General features: G+C 43.8%; 1 protein-coding gene across 3 annotated transcripts in view; it reads left to right on the top strand.

The window, feature by feature from the left end:
- The window catches only part of LOC118419186, a 45,854-nt gene that overhangs the window by 3,577 nt on the left and 28,287 nt on the right, over nucleotides 1–13,990 (top strand). The window contains exons 4-17 of one of the 3 annotated variants that reach the window (XM_035825522.1): nucleotides 1,126–1,242; nucleotides 1,922–2,137; nucleotides 3,098–3,231; nucleotides 3,763–3,860; nucleotides 4,268–4,418; nucleotides 5,374–5,486; nucleotides 7,754–7,901; nucleotides 8,944–9,026; nucleotides 9,634–9,740; nucleotides 10,410–10,605; nucleotides 11,326–11,574; nucleotides 12,035–12,130; nucleotides 12,616–12,709; nucleotides 12,991–13,128. In XM_035825522.1, the coding sequence (XP_035681415.1) occupies nucleotides 1,126–1,242; nucleotides 1,922–2,137; nucleotides 3,098–3,231; nucleotides 3,763–3,860; nucleotides 4,268–4,418; nucleotides 5,374–5,486; nucleotides 7,754–7,901; nucleotides 8,944–9,026; nucleotides 9,634–9,740; nucleotides 10,410–10,605; nucleotides 11,326–11,574; nucleotides 12,035–12,130; nucleotides 12,616–12,709; nucleotides 12,991–13,128 (1,940 nt within the window). Of the gene's footprint in view, nucleotides 1–1,125; nucleotides 1,243–1,921; nucleotides 2,138–3,097; nucleotides 3,232–3,762; nucleotides 3,861–4,267; nucleotides 4,419–5,373; nucleotides 5,487–7,753; nucleotides 7,902–8,943; nucleotides 9,027–9,633; nucleotides 9,741–10,409; nucleotides 10,648–11,325; nucleotides 11,575–12,034; nucleotides 12,131–12,615; nucleotides 12,710–12,990; nucleotides 13,129–13,990 lie in introns of those variants that run through there. The other 2 variants (XM_035825521.1, XM_035825523.1) reach the window with 2 other exon arrangements.

The following is a 13,990-nucleotide window of genomic DNA, read 5'->3' as shown; positions in this document are numbered from 1 at the left end:
TTCAAACGGTAATATGCAAAAATAGCACCTATTATACCAAGAATTCACGAATTTTGTCCTCGGAAGGGGCGTAAAAAAAGGGGGTCCCGTGGTCAGTAGGCGCCTCGAGCACGTAAATCAGCCTCATTACTAAAAAAATGGGTACCTACTGGCTGTAAATAATACACCAGATGTATTGTTATCATTATTAAGATAGCATCCATTGGCTAAATAGTGTCCAATGATTGTTATTATTATTATTACAAAAATGACTGAAATTTGCTAAAAACGTACCTGCAGATCCCTCGGGAGCTAAGATAGTATCCGCGGGCTGAATAGTGTCCAAATGGCATGATTAAAGTAGGATTTTTACAGGTGTTGTTCTAACCGATCGCAGGTCTTGTGAGCCGGTTGGACCCTGTGCAGCCCCTGGATACTGCCTTTGCCATGATAGAACAGCTTGGAGATTATCAACAGATGGCTACATTGTGAATTTGAAATTTCAACCATAAAGCTCCTTCACACGAGAGCAAGGATCAGTCGGAATGCCGAATGAAAATTCTTTTCTACTCCTGTCAATTAGTCGTGTGTTCCAGAACTTCTCACTGCATTCCAGCTATTTGCCCGTTCTTTTGGCTGGTCCAAAAGTTTTTGACATGTTAAAACTGTCGAGGTGCGTTCGAAGTGGAGTTACGTCGAATGGCATTCAAATTGGATTCTAAGTGTATTTTAACTATTCTAACTGCAGTTTGACCGCATTCTATGGCATTCCAACATTATTCGAAACATTGTTATCTCATTCAATGGAGAACCAAAACGGCATGGCACTTCGAATCCTGTCAGAATGTGGCCAAAAGAGTATGATGACTATCTGGAATGCAGTGAGAAATTCTAGAATACACTACAAATTCTCAGAAATAGAAAAGAAGTTTCATTCTGGCGGCATTTTGGCTCATGCCTTCTGATGTGAAGGGAATATAAGGTGGTGCCAATGTGGTACGAATGTGGCACGAATTTTGCAAATACTTCATTCCAATTGGTTCTTCTTGATTCCTGCTGATTAGGTTTCAGTGTGAAGGCCCTATAAAGCACGTAAGAAGTGCTAAGCTTTGGTCTATAACTCTTCTTCAAACGCCCTTGCTCCAGCGTTGCCAGGTGACCTGCAGGGTGCCCTCCAAGCAGCAGCAGCTGAAGACGCCCCTGAGGATGTGAAGGACAAACGGTTTCTCCCGGCCATCGCGGGACTTGCTGGGAAGCTTCTCTGTAAGTTCTGAAACTGTGGCTTCATTAATGAGTTATATCACAACACTGAAAGTAATGTAGAGATACGTGTCTTACATGTCTGTTCATAATGACCTTACAGGAAATGTTACCTTATCAATCATTTTATGTTGAGTACGCTTACCACTTGCTTACTTTTAAAAGTCGTTCCCACAAGAGGCACTTTTTCTGCTGCTAGCATACGACTGCGCCAATCAAAAACGAACAATGGGTACCTCCTACCTATAACACTGCTGCTATGCTGAACATTATTCCTGCTAATTTCCTCAGGTACAAACAAACTTTCACCAATTTAACGTTTGATATCAACCTGGCTGGCTGAAATTCTCACCGCTGTAAACACGTCTTCATGCAGCCATTTAGTTTTTTGAGTCGACACTCTTTTGGGAGCTACTCGGAGAAATACATGGCAGAGAGCCTAAACGCTCCTACAAATTTACTTGTCTTTTGACAAGCTTTAATGGCCGCAGTATAAGGCCTTCTCCAGGTATATGGTAGTGGTCACTCTGTAGTTTCACTAGGAAAGTTGTCCCTGACATTGCCATTTCCCTTTGTCATGCATTATCATAGATTTTTTGTACCACCGTTACAGATAGATAAAGTTCACCTGTGAATTTTCCATGATTTATTGGTTGTGTGCATCAACTTTTGTCCTGCACAGCATCGGGAGCTGTGGCTAAGGCCGGAGGTTTGGTAGGAAAAGCGGGAGAATTGGGAGCAAACCTGGCGGGTGTGCAGGACCTGATTGGGGTACTGGGCGACGTGAAGAACATGGTACCGGACTTCATGGCCCAAGGTGCAGAGAGGGAAGCAGAGGTCGAGGCAGAAGTGGAAAAGGAGGTGGCAAGGGAAACGGTCGAGAAAGTACTTGGAGAAGGTAAGGGATAACAGCCAATATGTCTTTAGAGCTTGTGGCCGTCTTAAAACTATCACCCTCATACGTGAATTGCTTTGTATGAGTGCAATCTTGAAGGGAAAATGTAGGTCTTCCAGAGAAGGATACTGCTAATCAGCGCAGGCTAGTAAATCCTAATCAAAAGGATTTAGGTCCCCATCTTCTTGTCTACTAGCCTGGGTACCATCCTATTTCTACCGGGGCTCCTTACACTCACTTCCCTAAAAAACGAGTGTAAGGAGCCCCGGTAGAATACGGATGATACTCAGGCTACTTGTCTACCTTATCCCCCAACGACCAGGAGCCGTCAAGGGACTAGGGACTGGGTAGGTAGGTAGGAAGGTACCCATGGCAAAGGTGCCTGTAAAAATGTTCTTCTTTGGATATGTTTGGAGTTTTCAGGTGCATATTACAGATAAGGGTTTTTACCTCTATATTGTGTTAAAAAAACAACAACAGATTCTTGGCAATGTTTGTGGTTGCAGTAGGTTCTAGAAATTAGATGTTTTGATGTTCTTTACAGGCAGTGAAGAGGGGTCAAAAGGTCACCACGTATGTTATGGTCACACATGATTCCACAATGACATGTTTCTGCCGTAAACTGTTTTTCTTGGTTTATTGCTGAAATTACACGTTTCAGGCCGAACAACCATGCCAATGTGAGGTTTTCATGTTCTAAAACTCAGGTAGGTGATTTGTGACAGCCACGTCTGCCATGATTCTCATTAAGTATAGGCAGCCTAAACTGAAATGTGGCCTACAACACCTTGTGAACACTGACAATTTGATACCAGACACGCTGTTTCATTTCTAAAACTAATCACATTGTGTTGATCTCGTAACAAGCCGTCTTTCAGCTTGATGCTGAAGTCCTCTCAAACCATGCTCGTGAGATATATATCTTATTATCACTTGGCCTTACCGACGTGATCCATATTACAGTAGGCTCAAGAGGAGAGAGTGATGAAGACAGCACGAAAGGTGAACACGGAAAGAGAAAGGCGAGAATTAGATACAGAAACAGAGGTGATGACGAAAATAATGAGGGCGGTGATGACGGAGAGCATGAGGTTAAGGTACGTCATTCTTGTTTCAAAGTAGTTTGTTCAGGTGTCACACCTTGTCTAACATATAGAAATGCAGTCTTGGGTGTCTCAGAGCTGAATAAGTTCGAAGTGATCATGATGGGGTATGATGAGAAAGGTGGGGCGAATAGTATATATGAAAGGGTCTGAAGGGTTATGGAGTTCACATTGCACAAAATGTGTTTGAGGCTACTTTTGTAGGCAACTTTATTTGAGATATTTTCGTTTCTGCGTAAAGCTAACATAATTGTAAAGTGCAGTTGACTGTGACACCGGCGTTGATAGACAGTCAAGATGGTCGGCATGGGGGGTCCCGGCAACGATTTACGCTGAATTCAGAAGAACCCCTACGTATTACGCTAAATCAATGAAGGCAATTACGCTAAATTTGGCCGCCTAGATACGAATTACGTAGATAAGATGGTTTTACGAGTTGCGGGAAGTAAAAATAGGCTGCCTACGCCTTACGGAAAAGAGCATGCAGACCCTCAGTCAACTGGAACTGGAATGACTATTTTTCAGGCTGATATCGAGTTCGATCCAGAGAAGGGTATGGTCGCGTCAAACATGTTCGCTCCACCAGGGATGCACATGAAATTAGACGTTCAGGAAGATCCTAAGTAAGTATTTGGTTTATTATCTTTATTTCCACAAGCAGGTGCGTTAGGGTCGCTAGGTGTCGCTGTACACCGGATGGTCACGTCTTGTTATTTCCCCTTTCCAGAGGGACAAATATCTGGAAATTCCGAATGCTGGCCGATTTTCTAGGATGCACTACGAATACCCAGAAATATACAACAAAATCATTCAGACGGCATTCCTGCTGATTCCACCTCGTGTGAATGGGGCATAAGGTCCATTTGGAATTAATTTCCACCTAAGTGTGGCGCGAATTCATTCCGCTGGATTTTCTTGATTCCTGATGATGTGTGTATGTGTGTGTGTGTGTGTGTGTGCTTGTGTATGTCCATGTGTGTGTGTGTGTGTGTGTGTGTGTGTGTAAGATTTATCAATTCTATATCGGAAGGAAGCAGACGGAACCGGATCAGAGCTCCCAACCGATGTCGTTCTCCTACCCGATGGGGATGGGGCCGGCCCTCGTGAACGGCTGCTTCGGGACAGGCTACAAAGCCGGGGATCCGTGCTTCAACAAGAAGGACCTCATCCCGGCCTGCTTCGTGAGTATGCATTCCTGGGTGCAACCTGTCATAAATTCACTAACCGCGGAATATGTGGCGGTCTTACCTTTTCTGTCCACCTGCCTTTACGCCTAGCGCCTAGGCCAGCTGTCGGCTCCTTGGTCCCTACAGTTTCTCTTTTCCTGGCCCCACGTCGCTGTCAAATGCTTCCGTCACATATTGTGCTGGTGCCCGTCGGGGGTGCACACCCGGCCGGGCTCTGAAGCGACCACAAACTTGTCAGGATACCGCGGTGTTTTCAAGATCATGTCAAGGCAGCTATTTATACTCAGTTCGCTGGTTGATTTTAAGAATGAAACAATATAGGATAATAAGAAACCCTCCATACAATCAGGGCATGGGGCTAAACATCAGTGTCACTATCGTTTCTAATGTACTTACCTATCTTAGCATTATGAGAGCTCCGGAGCTAGGTAGCCCTGTGGTTGCAGTGCGTCTGACGGGGCCACGTACGTAGGTGTCACACCCGAATACGCAAAAACGCCCGTGGAATGTTCGGCAGGACCCCTTTTCCAATTGTGACTGACGCATTATCCTGTAGCTGTTGAGATTCATACAATCAGCATGTGAGGAACAGGATTTTTCGCCATCACAGACTTCACCATCGCTGCCAAGTTGTCTCCTGTTGAACTATCCGTCTGACTTTTACTAAACCCAATTTCCGGGTGATACATTGTTAATGCATGTGGGCGCTGGACGGCAACACTGCTAGGTCAGCGAACATTAAAAGTGTAAACATATAGAAAAGTGGATCACAATGCTGTAACAGTACCGTCATTTTGTCACACAGAAGTTGATGGGGCCCTGAGTGTGGCTGACGTAGGGCTCGGAGAGGGCACTGAATGGCGAAAGCGATGAGTCAGCATTTGTCAAGATAAACACAAGTGTGCCGCATTAACGTAATGTTTACAGTAACCGCCATTTTGTCACACAGAACATGATGGAAGGGTGCGGCTACATCGGGGTCGGCTTTGATGGTCGCGGGGACTACAGCAGTAAGTCCAGGAAGAAATCAGTCGTGCAGCGGAACTGCAAAAACCTGGCCACGTGAGTGTCAAGGGAAGATTGCTGAGCCTACGTTTTGGTGGACCCCAGTACTGTAGTCCAATTTCACTTATACGGGGTTCGACTTTAGTAGTGCTAGTGCAGGTACTATTCAAAACTACCGACACCGGTCACACAACTCGGGTACATGTTGCGGTATTGTCGTTTTGAATTTTGATTTTGTTTTCCGCCTGCTATGATGAAAGCAAAGCAAGTTTGCACCTATATGCTTTAGTAGCAGAAACATTATATTTTGTCATCCATACGATCCTACATTGGGTAGATAAATATTAATATACATGCACAGTTCACTTACCTTCTCATGATAAAAACATGCGCGCTCGCACACACACACATACTGTCATGCACAACACACACACACACACACACACACACACACACACACACACACACACACACATATACACAAACACATTAACACAAAGAAACAAAGATACGCACAAACACACATACACACACACGGCCATACACACACACACACATTAACAGACAGACAAAAACATACACGCACACACATACGCAGGCATACACACGTGTACACACACACAAACACACATATATACTAACAATCAGACACAAACATAGACAGAAAGCATATACGCTGGTTCACCTTTATCCGTTGGGTGACCTATAACCATTTGTTTATAAAAATAGGATATTTAGGCATGTGGTTGTCCTAAACCAATACTGTTATGTGGTCATATTGCAATTTGAAACCAACGTCCGTCGACTTGATATCCCAAATACCTCATTTTCAAGAGCAACGGATATAGGTCACCCAACGGATAAAGGCGAACTAGCGTTACATAGTGGTAACCAGCTACTCCAATTTGTAGCGAAGATGTAGAAAGCTAAAATCACCATATTGATACTAGCAGTGATGTTTGTATTGGCACTAGCAGTTCATATTGACACTAGCAGTAATATTTTATGTAGTTGAAGTGATGGTCACAAAGTTGGCAAGTTGTCTGTTTTAAAGCCCCTTTCACAAATCAAGAAATTAGCTCGGCCGAAGTGTGGGCGAGCTCCAAATGGACGTTTTCGGCCGGATATGACCTCGGCGCTTTTGGCGATTATGCGGACCTCGAGCGAATTTTTGCAGCTCGGCTGGCGTTTGCGGGGCACTTGCAGCTGCGCTTAATTTCAGCGAGGCCTCGGCGGCGAGGATTGAACTCGGAGAGCTCGTCGATGGGTTGCCTGTAGCTCGACCGGAGCTTGTCCGAGCAATGGCCAAGACTTGGCCAATACTCGGGCGGCAAACCGACGGTCTTTAACTCTCTTTTTTTCGGTCGGAGTTTGCCCGAACTCTTAAGCCTCGCGCCAGACTCGTTCGGGCTTCCTGCAATAACCGGACGATATTCCGTCCGACTTTAAACTAGTTTGGCGTGCTTTGGGCGAGTGTTGTGCTGGTGTCGCTGGGAGCTTGGGAGGGCTCCGTCAGAATTTTAACTGTCACCTAATCAATTTGATACCTGTATTGAACACGTGCCCTTTGCCGGTTTTGGCCTTTCATCTTTATTAAAAAGTTTGTTCCGAAATATAAGATAAAAAAAGACTACTGTATGAACTTTTCTAAAAAAAAGCTGCGTACCTTTTATTTATAATGTAAGGCAATTGGACACCAAGACAGTACTTCCTATCTATTCTTTGCTATTGGTTTGAATGTGTTAGATCATATATTCTTCATGTCTAAAGGCTTCAAGTCTGAAACTCAGACTGTCTTTGCCGGCCTTCGCTCGATGTTCGCCCGAGGTTTGCCCGAAGTTCGCCCGATGTCAGCTTTGTCAATATTATTGTATTATGGTGAATCAGACTGGTTTGTTCACTTTGTGGCTCTTGTGGTAGTTTTTGGATTGGTGTGTCACAACATTCCTGTTCATATTATTGTTTTCAGTGTGCCCGTCCACTCCACTCATGTCCTACATATATCCCGCAACTCAGAAATTGAATTTTACACAAATATTGGCTTTTTACAAGGTTAGTCAGTTCTGACTACGTCCATGTTCAAGACATAGTATAATCTCATTAACAAATTATAATCAGTTGTCTTGGACGGACGTCGGACGGGCTCCGTCCATTTGTAAAGGGGGCAGATTTTCAGCGAAAAATACACCCGATACTCGGGCGATGTTGAAATTCGGCGAGCTCTGACCGATCTACAAATTCGGCCGGCGTCCGCATGAATTGTAAAGCCGGCTTAATGACAGTGTAACTATACATACAATTGCAAACCATTTTACTGTACCCAGGTATCACGACGAAGACGTGCCGGACAACATGAACGTTCACGGCATCTTTGACACAGAAGTCGCCTCCTTCGTCTTTGAGTCGAGGGAGTCTTATCGCCATTACATTCAGATGAAGGCTGGGATGTCATTTTCTTCATTTGTATTCAAGGTTCGGAAACACTAACAAAATCTTAAACTGAAGACATTGACAAGGAATCTAATGTTATTTTTCTGATTGTTGCCTCCATGATGAATGCAGGTATTGCGCGCGCGCGTGTGTGTGTATGTGTGTGTCTATGTGCTTGTGTGTGTCTGTGTGAGTGTGTGTGTAAGTGTGTGCGTGTGTGTGTCTGTGGCTGTGTGTGTGTGTGCGTGTGCGTGTGTGCGTGTTTGCGTGTGCGTGTGTGTGTGTGTGTGTGCGTGTGCTTGTTATTCTTGATATTCTTGCTTCTTAATAATTGTGGTAAGCATAATTATTTTTCCCCAGAAAGGGAAACATTTTGCTTTTGTCGACATTGTTTCAGATCCAATCAAAATTCAGAAAAAAATGGGAGCTATAACATGCTGTCCATGTTTCCGGCCTTTTGATTGGCCGAAAATCTGCCTTTCTTGGGGAAACGTCGTTGGTGGACCTATCATTGGGCAGGACTCAATAGCTCGCTATCGCCTTCTGTCTCTTCGGGATGCAATGAAAACGGCTATATGACCAAGAAACGAACGAGATTATAAACTTTTCACACAAAAACATTGTGTTCAGAAGATTAGACATTGGAATCTTGGGATCTTGGAATGAACGGACCTGTTCAAGATATGTCCTACATTTCTTTGCTGCTAAAACAAGTAGATTTTGTTTGTGTTGGACGTAGCGTAGTGCATCGTCATGCGAGAGAGAGAGAGAGAGAGAGAGAGAGAGAGAGAGAGGGAGAGGGAGGGAGAGAGGGAGGGAGAGAGAGAGAGAAATATACCGCTAAATATGGATTGTAAAGATACTTCGTATGTGGGGAGGGTTTGGAAATACAAAGTTTAATGTCTCTTTATGAGTCCCCTTTTGTGTGATGTTGGTACTATTTCCGATTTTCGGATCGTTTGTCCTAGACATGCTACGGTCTCAATATGTTGGTGGCAGAAAGCTTTTGATGTAGGAAGAAGATTTTGCCCCGGCCTCGAGCTGGTTGTTTTATTGAGAATTAATGGCGTTTGTTACTGTACAGGCCGCCGTTGACACCGTGTACGGCAGTAAGACATCAGTTAGCAAACAACAGTTCATGTCCCTCATCCAGTGCAACGTGGTAAGGTGAGTGTGCTTTCTATGATAGTAAGTACTGTTAAGATGTTGAATTACCTAGTCACTAAAGACTACATCCTCTTCAAGTGTCGAGCATATCAAATATGGCAGTGAACACGGGACACAGATACATTCACAAACACACACACAAACACACACACACACAAACACACACATAAGCACACATACACAGACACATACACACACACACACATACACACAGACACATACGCAATACAGACCCACAAACACACTCGCATACACACACACACACGCACAGACACGCACAGACACATTCACAAACACACACACACGCACACACACACAAACACAGAAGCACACAATACAGACACAAATAAACACACACATACACACACATTCACAAACACACACACACATACACTGAAGCACACAAGCACAAACACACAATACAGACACACAGACGAACACACACACAAACACAGATCCACACGTCTATATGTATATGATTGTATATGTATATGGAGAGAGGCGGGGAGACATGTCTATGGATAAAGATATTGCTGTAATTGCATAATCAATAAGCGTCAATTCTATTGTAACCTCATTTGATCAGAATGTTTGCCCCTTTTACCAGGTATGAGATCTTCCTGGATGAGATCTCTCCAGACACCCTGAGCCTGGCCTTCCTGCGGGACTTCTTGTCCCTTCCTTTCAACTTCGTCATGGGGAAAGCAAAACTTCGTAAGTTCTACTAATATAGTTCTGGTGAAGTTCCGCTATGGGTACTGAAACATCGAAACATGGACGTGCAAGCATATGAAGACCATGTGAAACTTATCTATATATATTAAGCTTTGCGTAGACGCTTGCTGCTCAGTGGAAGATCCCAAGGCCATGGAGGATGGGGATGGATGGAGGGATAGAGTCATGTTCACCTGTGCCATGGAGGATAGGGATGGATGCAGGGAGAGAGTCATGTTCATCCATGCAACCAACACGACCGAATGATGATGAGCTATATATATATATATATATATATATATAGAGAGAGAGAGAGAGAGAGAGAGAGAGAGAGAGAGAGAGGGAGAGAGTATATATATATATATATATATATATATATATATATATATATATATATATGTATATATATATAATTATACATATGATTTGTTTCACACTGTGGGTCGTCAGTCCTGGCCAGGACTGGTGGCTCTAGTTCAGCTTTATCCGTGGGGTAAACTACATCCCTTGTTTTGAAAGGCAGGGTGAAATATTGTCATTTGAACCGTCAAGTCGAATTTATGTACCTTAAAACGTTTTGGTAATAATAAGGCTACAGGTTACCCCACGTTTCAAGCTGACCTAGCACTAACTCTGTACTGACTAAAGGCAGTCATTTGTTGTCTACAGAAAAGTTCATCCTCCGCTATGGAACTCATTTCATCAAGTCGGCAAAGTTCGGAGGTTCTTTCAGGCTTTTCAAGACTCAAGAGGCCTCCAAGGTCTCAAGTTTTCAGGAATTCTCCGAAAAATCCGAAGCTTCTTTAAACGCAATATTTGCCAACGCCAAAGCTGAATTCGGACTGGAATCGTCGAGCGGATCATCGTATGACATCCATTTCTTTATCTTATGCCCTTGTGGTGACTTGTGGGTGATATACGATCATACATATTTTGAGTGTAAATATTGTCTGTATTTCCTGTCACGACCAGTGGAAGTGTAACAGTGGGGGTTTAGATATCGACTAACAGCTATGCAAATGTGCTGATCATCCTTTTGTAGTGTAGTGGTTAGCGCTGTCGGCACGGGTTCGAATTCCGGGTGCCACGATGTTGTTTCTTTCTGTTTAGTCTTTCTGTACTCCTTTCTTACATTGGTTCCCACACTGACCCTGTGAGTAACAGGCTGGAAATGTGCCACACAGTGAGTAACAGGCTAGCGGATGTGCCACACTGTAACAGGCTAGAGATGTGCCACACAGGGAGGGTAATCGTGGGGTATTTTTTTGGGGGGGGGGGGGAGGGGGGTGATGAGCCCATTGGCATGGCTGTTAGTCGCTAATCAACCCCCCCCCCCACTGTTACAGAATATTACCTCTTTACCGTGAAAAACATTTAAGAATTACAGGCAATTCGATAGTAACATAACATAACACGTCATATTGGCCAATATCTCCTAGCTAATATAAAGGGACAGGACAAAACTAAGCAATGTCCTTGGTTATATGTTTTGAGCATGGTAACAGACGGTTCATGGCCTGTAAAACTGTCCTACATCTCTCCAGTCTCTCTTTTGAATGTTACACCAAGGCCTGTAATTTTACAGCCAGTCTTCTAAGACGTCCGGCACCCACGTGACAGTTGAAGGAGGCGACCAGGAAGTTGCATCCATCGTAGCTGACTTCTACTCGACCAGCTTCAAAGACACCTTCGCCGAGTGGCTCAAGTCCATTCCCAAATTCCCCAAACCCATCGAGATGTTCATGGGCACCATGTCGGAGCTGCTGGACATGAACTACAAACTTCTGTTCCCCTTTGACATCAAAGATGCTGCAGACGGTTGCTTCAGCAAAACGTGAGTTTTCTGTATAATTTTCTCAGTACTCTTTTCACTGGAATGAACGGTACATCAAGCGATGTATATTCTAATGAAGATGTGATTGTCGTATTTCCATGTGACAATCTGTCAAGAAGGTTTCATCATGTAACCTCTTTTCACCTAATAGAATACGCACACACATAACCCAAATGGGGTCGGTTGAGTTGTGTAGCAGAACCTACATTTATACGCCAAATAGCAGTTACTGGAGTAACTAGATATGATTTTGGATACGGTCAGACGTTTCAGAAAACCTTCGTCAGTGACACTAACATGAGCGTAACTGACGAAAGGCAGTGGGTTCTACCGAAATCGTCTGACCGTTTCTGAAATATTGTATCCAGTTGCTTGCGTTATTGCTATTTGGTGTATTCTATCACCTGGAGGCCTAACCTTCATCGACGTACGTTTATACATTATGAGTCCCTCTGCACAGCCTGAAGACAGAGGAAGGCACGGGGAGGAAGTACTACGAGGTCAGCAAGCTGGTGAACAGCAGCCAAGGAGTGGCGGAAACTGTCAATGAAAAACGGTAATCCTGATCCTAGGATATGACTTCATGGTGCTATTTTTTTGTGTGCTATAGACCAAAGATTTACCTTGAATTCAATTGAATTGAGAATTGAATGAACAAAATGATACTTTGGTTGTATGATATTTTTGTAATGTGTATACAGCATTTATAGCCATCTCTTGGCACATCCTGATGCAGTAATTAAGTTTAAGTCCTTCCTGCACCAAAATGATTGATCGGGTGGCACCCATCTCCGTTTTAGTAGCCCTGGGCCACACAATTTTGTGAAATCACTTCAGCAGGGGGATAGTCCACTGGTGGTAGTTATGTGTTCAACTACCATTCTTTCGTAAATGCTTTGTGCTACGCAAAATGTGCCATTTTAAAGTCTATGCTATTAATCGGCCGGGAATCGAACTCACGACCTACCAAAGTACCAACTTGGCCATTGCATCGGTGCCTAATGTATTATCCACACTGATTGCACCTTGGTATTTGCACAGGTATTGTGAATTCACGTCTGCTGAGAAGTTTGAAGAAGCCATGGACAAGAAACGCCTCGCTCTGGAAAGGGCAATCGCTGTCTACATGGAGGAGGTATGGTGAACACCATTTTGTTGATGCAGTCTGAGAAAAGTTGAAATGAGATATTTTCAACGAGCTTCCCAACTCTACAAGTACAATTGTATAGGTCATTACCATCAGATTCCAGTAAAGCAAATGAACTGCAATTAGCGTATATCATGAGAAAGACAGCAGACAGGCTTTTGAAACGTCGGCTGATAGCTCAAAGTTGTTATAAGTACAAACAGCTTCCAGATCCAGTACTGTACTGATGTGTACAAACAGGTTTTGAAATCTCGGGTATGCCTCCACAGGGCCCGGTCCCCACCACAGACTTCCACCTGGAGGGCGGCAAACCCGGATGTGTGACTAAAGCCTTGAAGATACACGGAGGGGCTAGTGGAGTTACCCACCCTACATGGCTGGAACTCATCAACGGAGACACCTACAAGGTAGGACTCCGCAGGAGTATGATGTTTTAAGTCTACAGAAGTGATGGAATGGTCCATGATAATTATTCCTCTTCAACAAATGTAGCTGTAATAGCTGTAATGTAGACCTATAGACCAAATCACTCCACGACTACTGCTTTATTACGAATGACGGATGATTGGCTCTCCGCTATGGATAAAGGCGAAATGGTAGGGGTTGTTTATATCGACTTCAGTGCCGCATTCGATTTAGTTGATCATGAGCTCTTGTTGGCAAAATTACAATCCTATGGTTTCAGTTCAGGCCCTTTAGCTTGGATGAGAAGTTATCTTCATGCCAGAACGCAGGTAGTGTATATTAGCGGGCACTTTTCGGAACCATCTGTACTTGAATGTGGCGTTCCCCAAAGAAGTTGTTTAGGCCCTCTTATTTTCACACTTTTCACTAATGATTTACCTTCGTCAGTTTCAAATAGCACAACTGAAATGTATGCAGATGATACAAGTATGTACAAAGCCGCTAAGTCCATAGCTGAGATTGCTGCTGTCTTGCAGCCTGACCTCAATAAGATTGTAGAATAGGTAAAGAACAACAAACTTGTGATGAATGTCCTTAAGACTAAGTGCATGCTTTTTGGATCTCCTCGAAAACTGTCTCTTCTACCTTCAACCTCACTGAATTTGGTTATTGGAACTAGAACTATTGAACAGGTGAAAGAGACGGTTTTGTTGGGGCTGCACATGGATCAGTCACTCACATGTCATGGGATTTGCATATCAATCATGTTGTTGCCAAACAATCAAGGAACATCGCCCTTGTGAGAAGGCACGCATTGGCCATGTCTTATGAAGTCTGTATGTTGTTTTATGCGCACTTGTATTA

The sequence above is a fragment of the Branchiostoma floridae genome, chromosome 7 (genome assembly GCF_000003815.2).
Source record: "Branchiostoma floridae strain S238N-H82 chromosome 7, Bfl_VNyyK, whole genome shotgun sequence".
Lineage (NCBI taxonomy): Eukaryota > Metazoa > Chordata > Leptocardii > Amphioxiformes > Branchiostomatidae > Branchiostoma > Branchiostoma floridae.
Note: the sequence above shows the minus strand (reverse complement) of the source record. Positions and strands in the feature narration are given on the sequence as shown.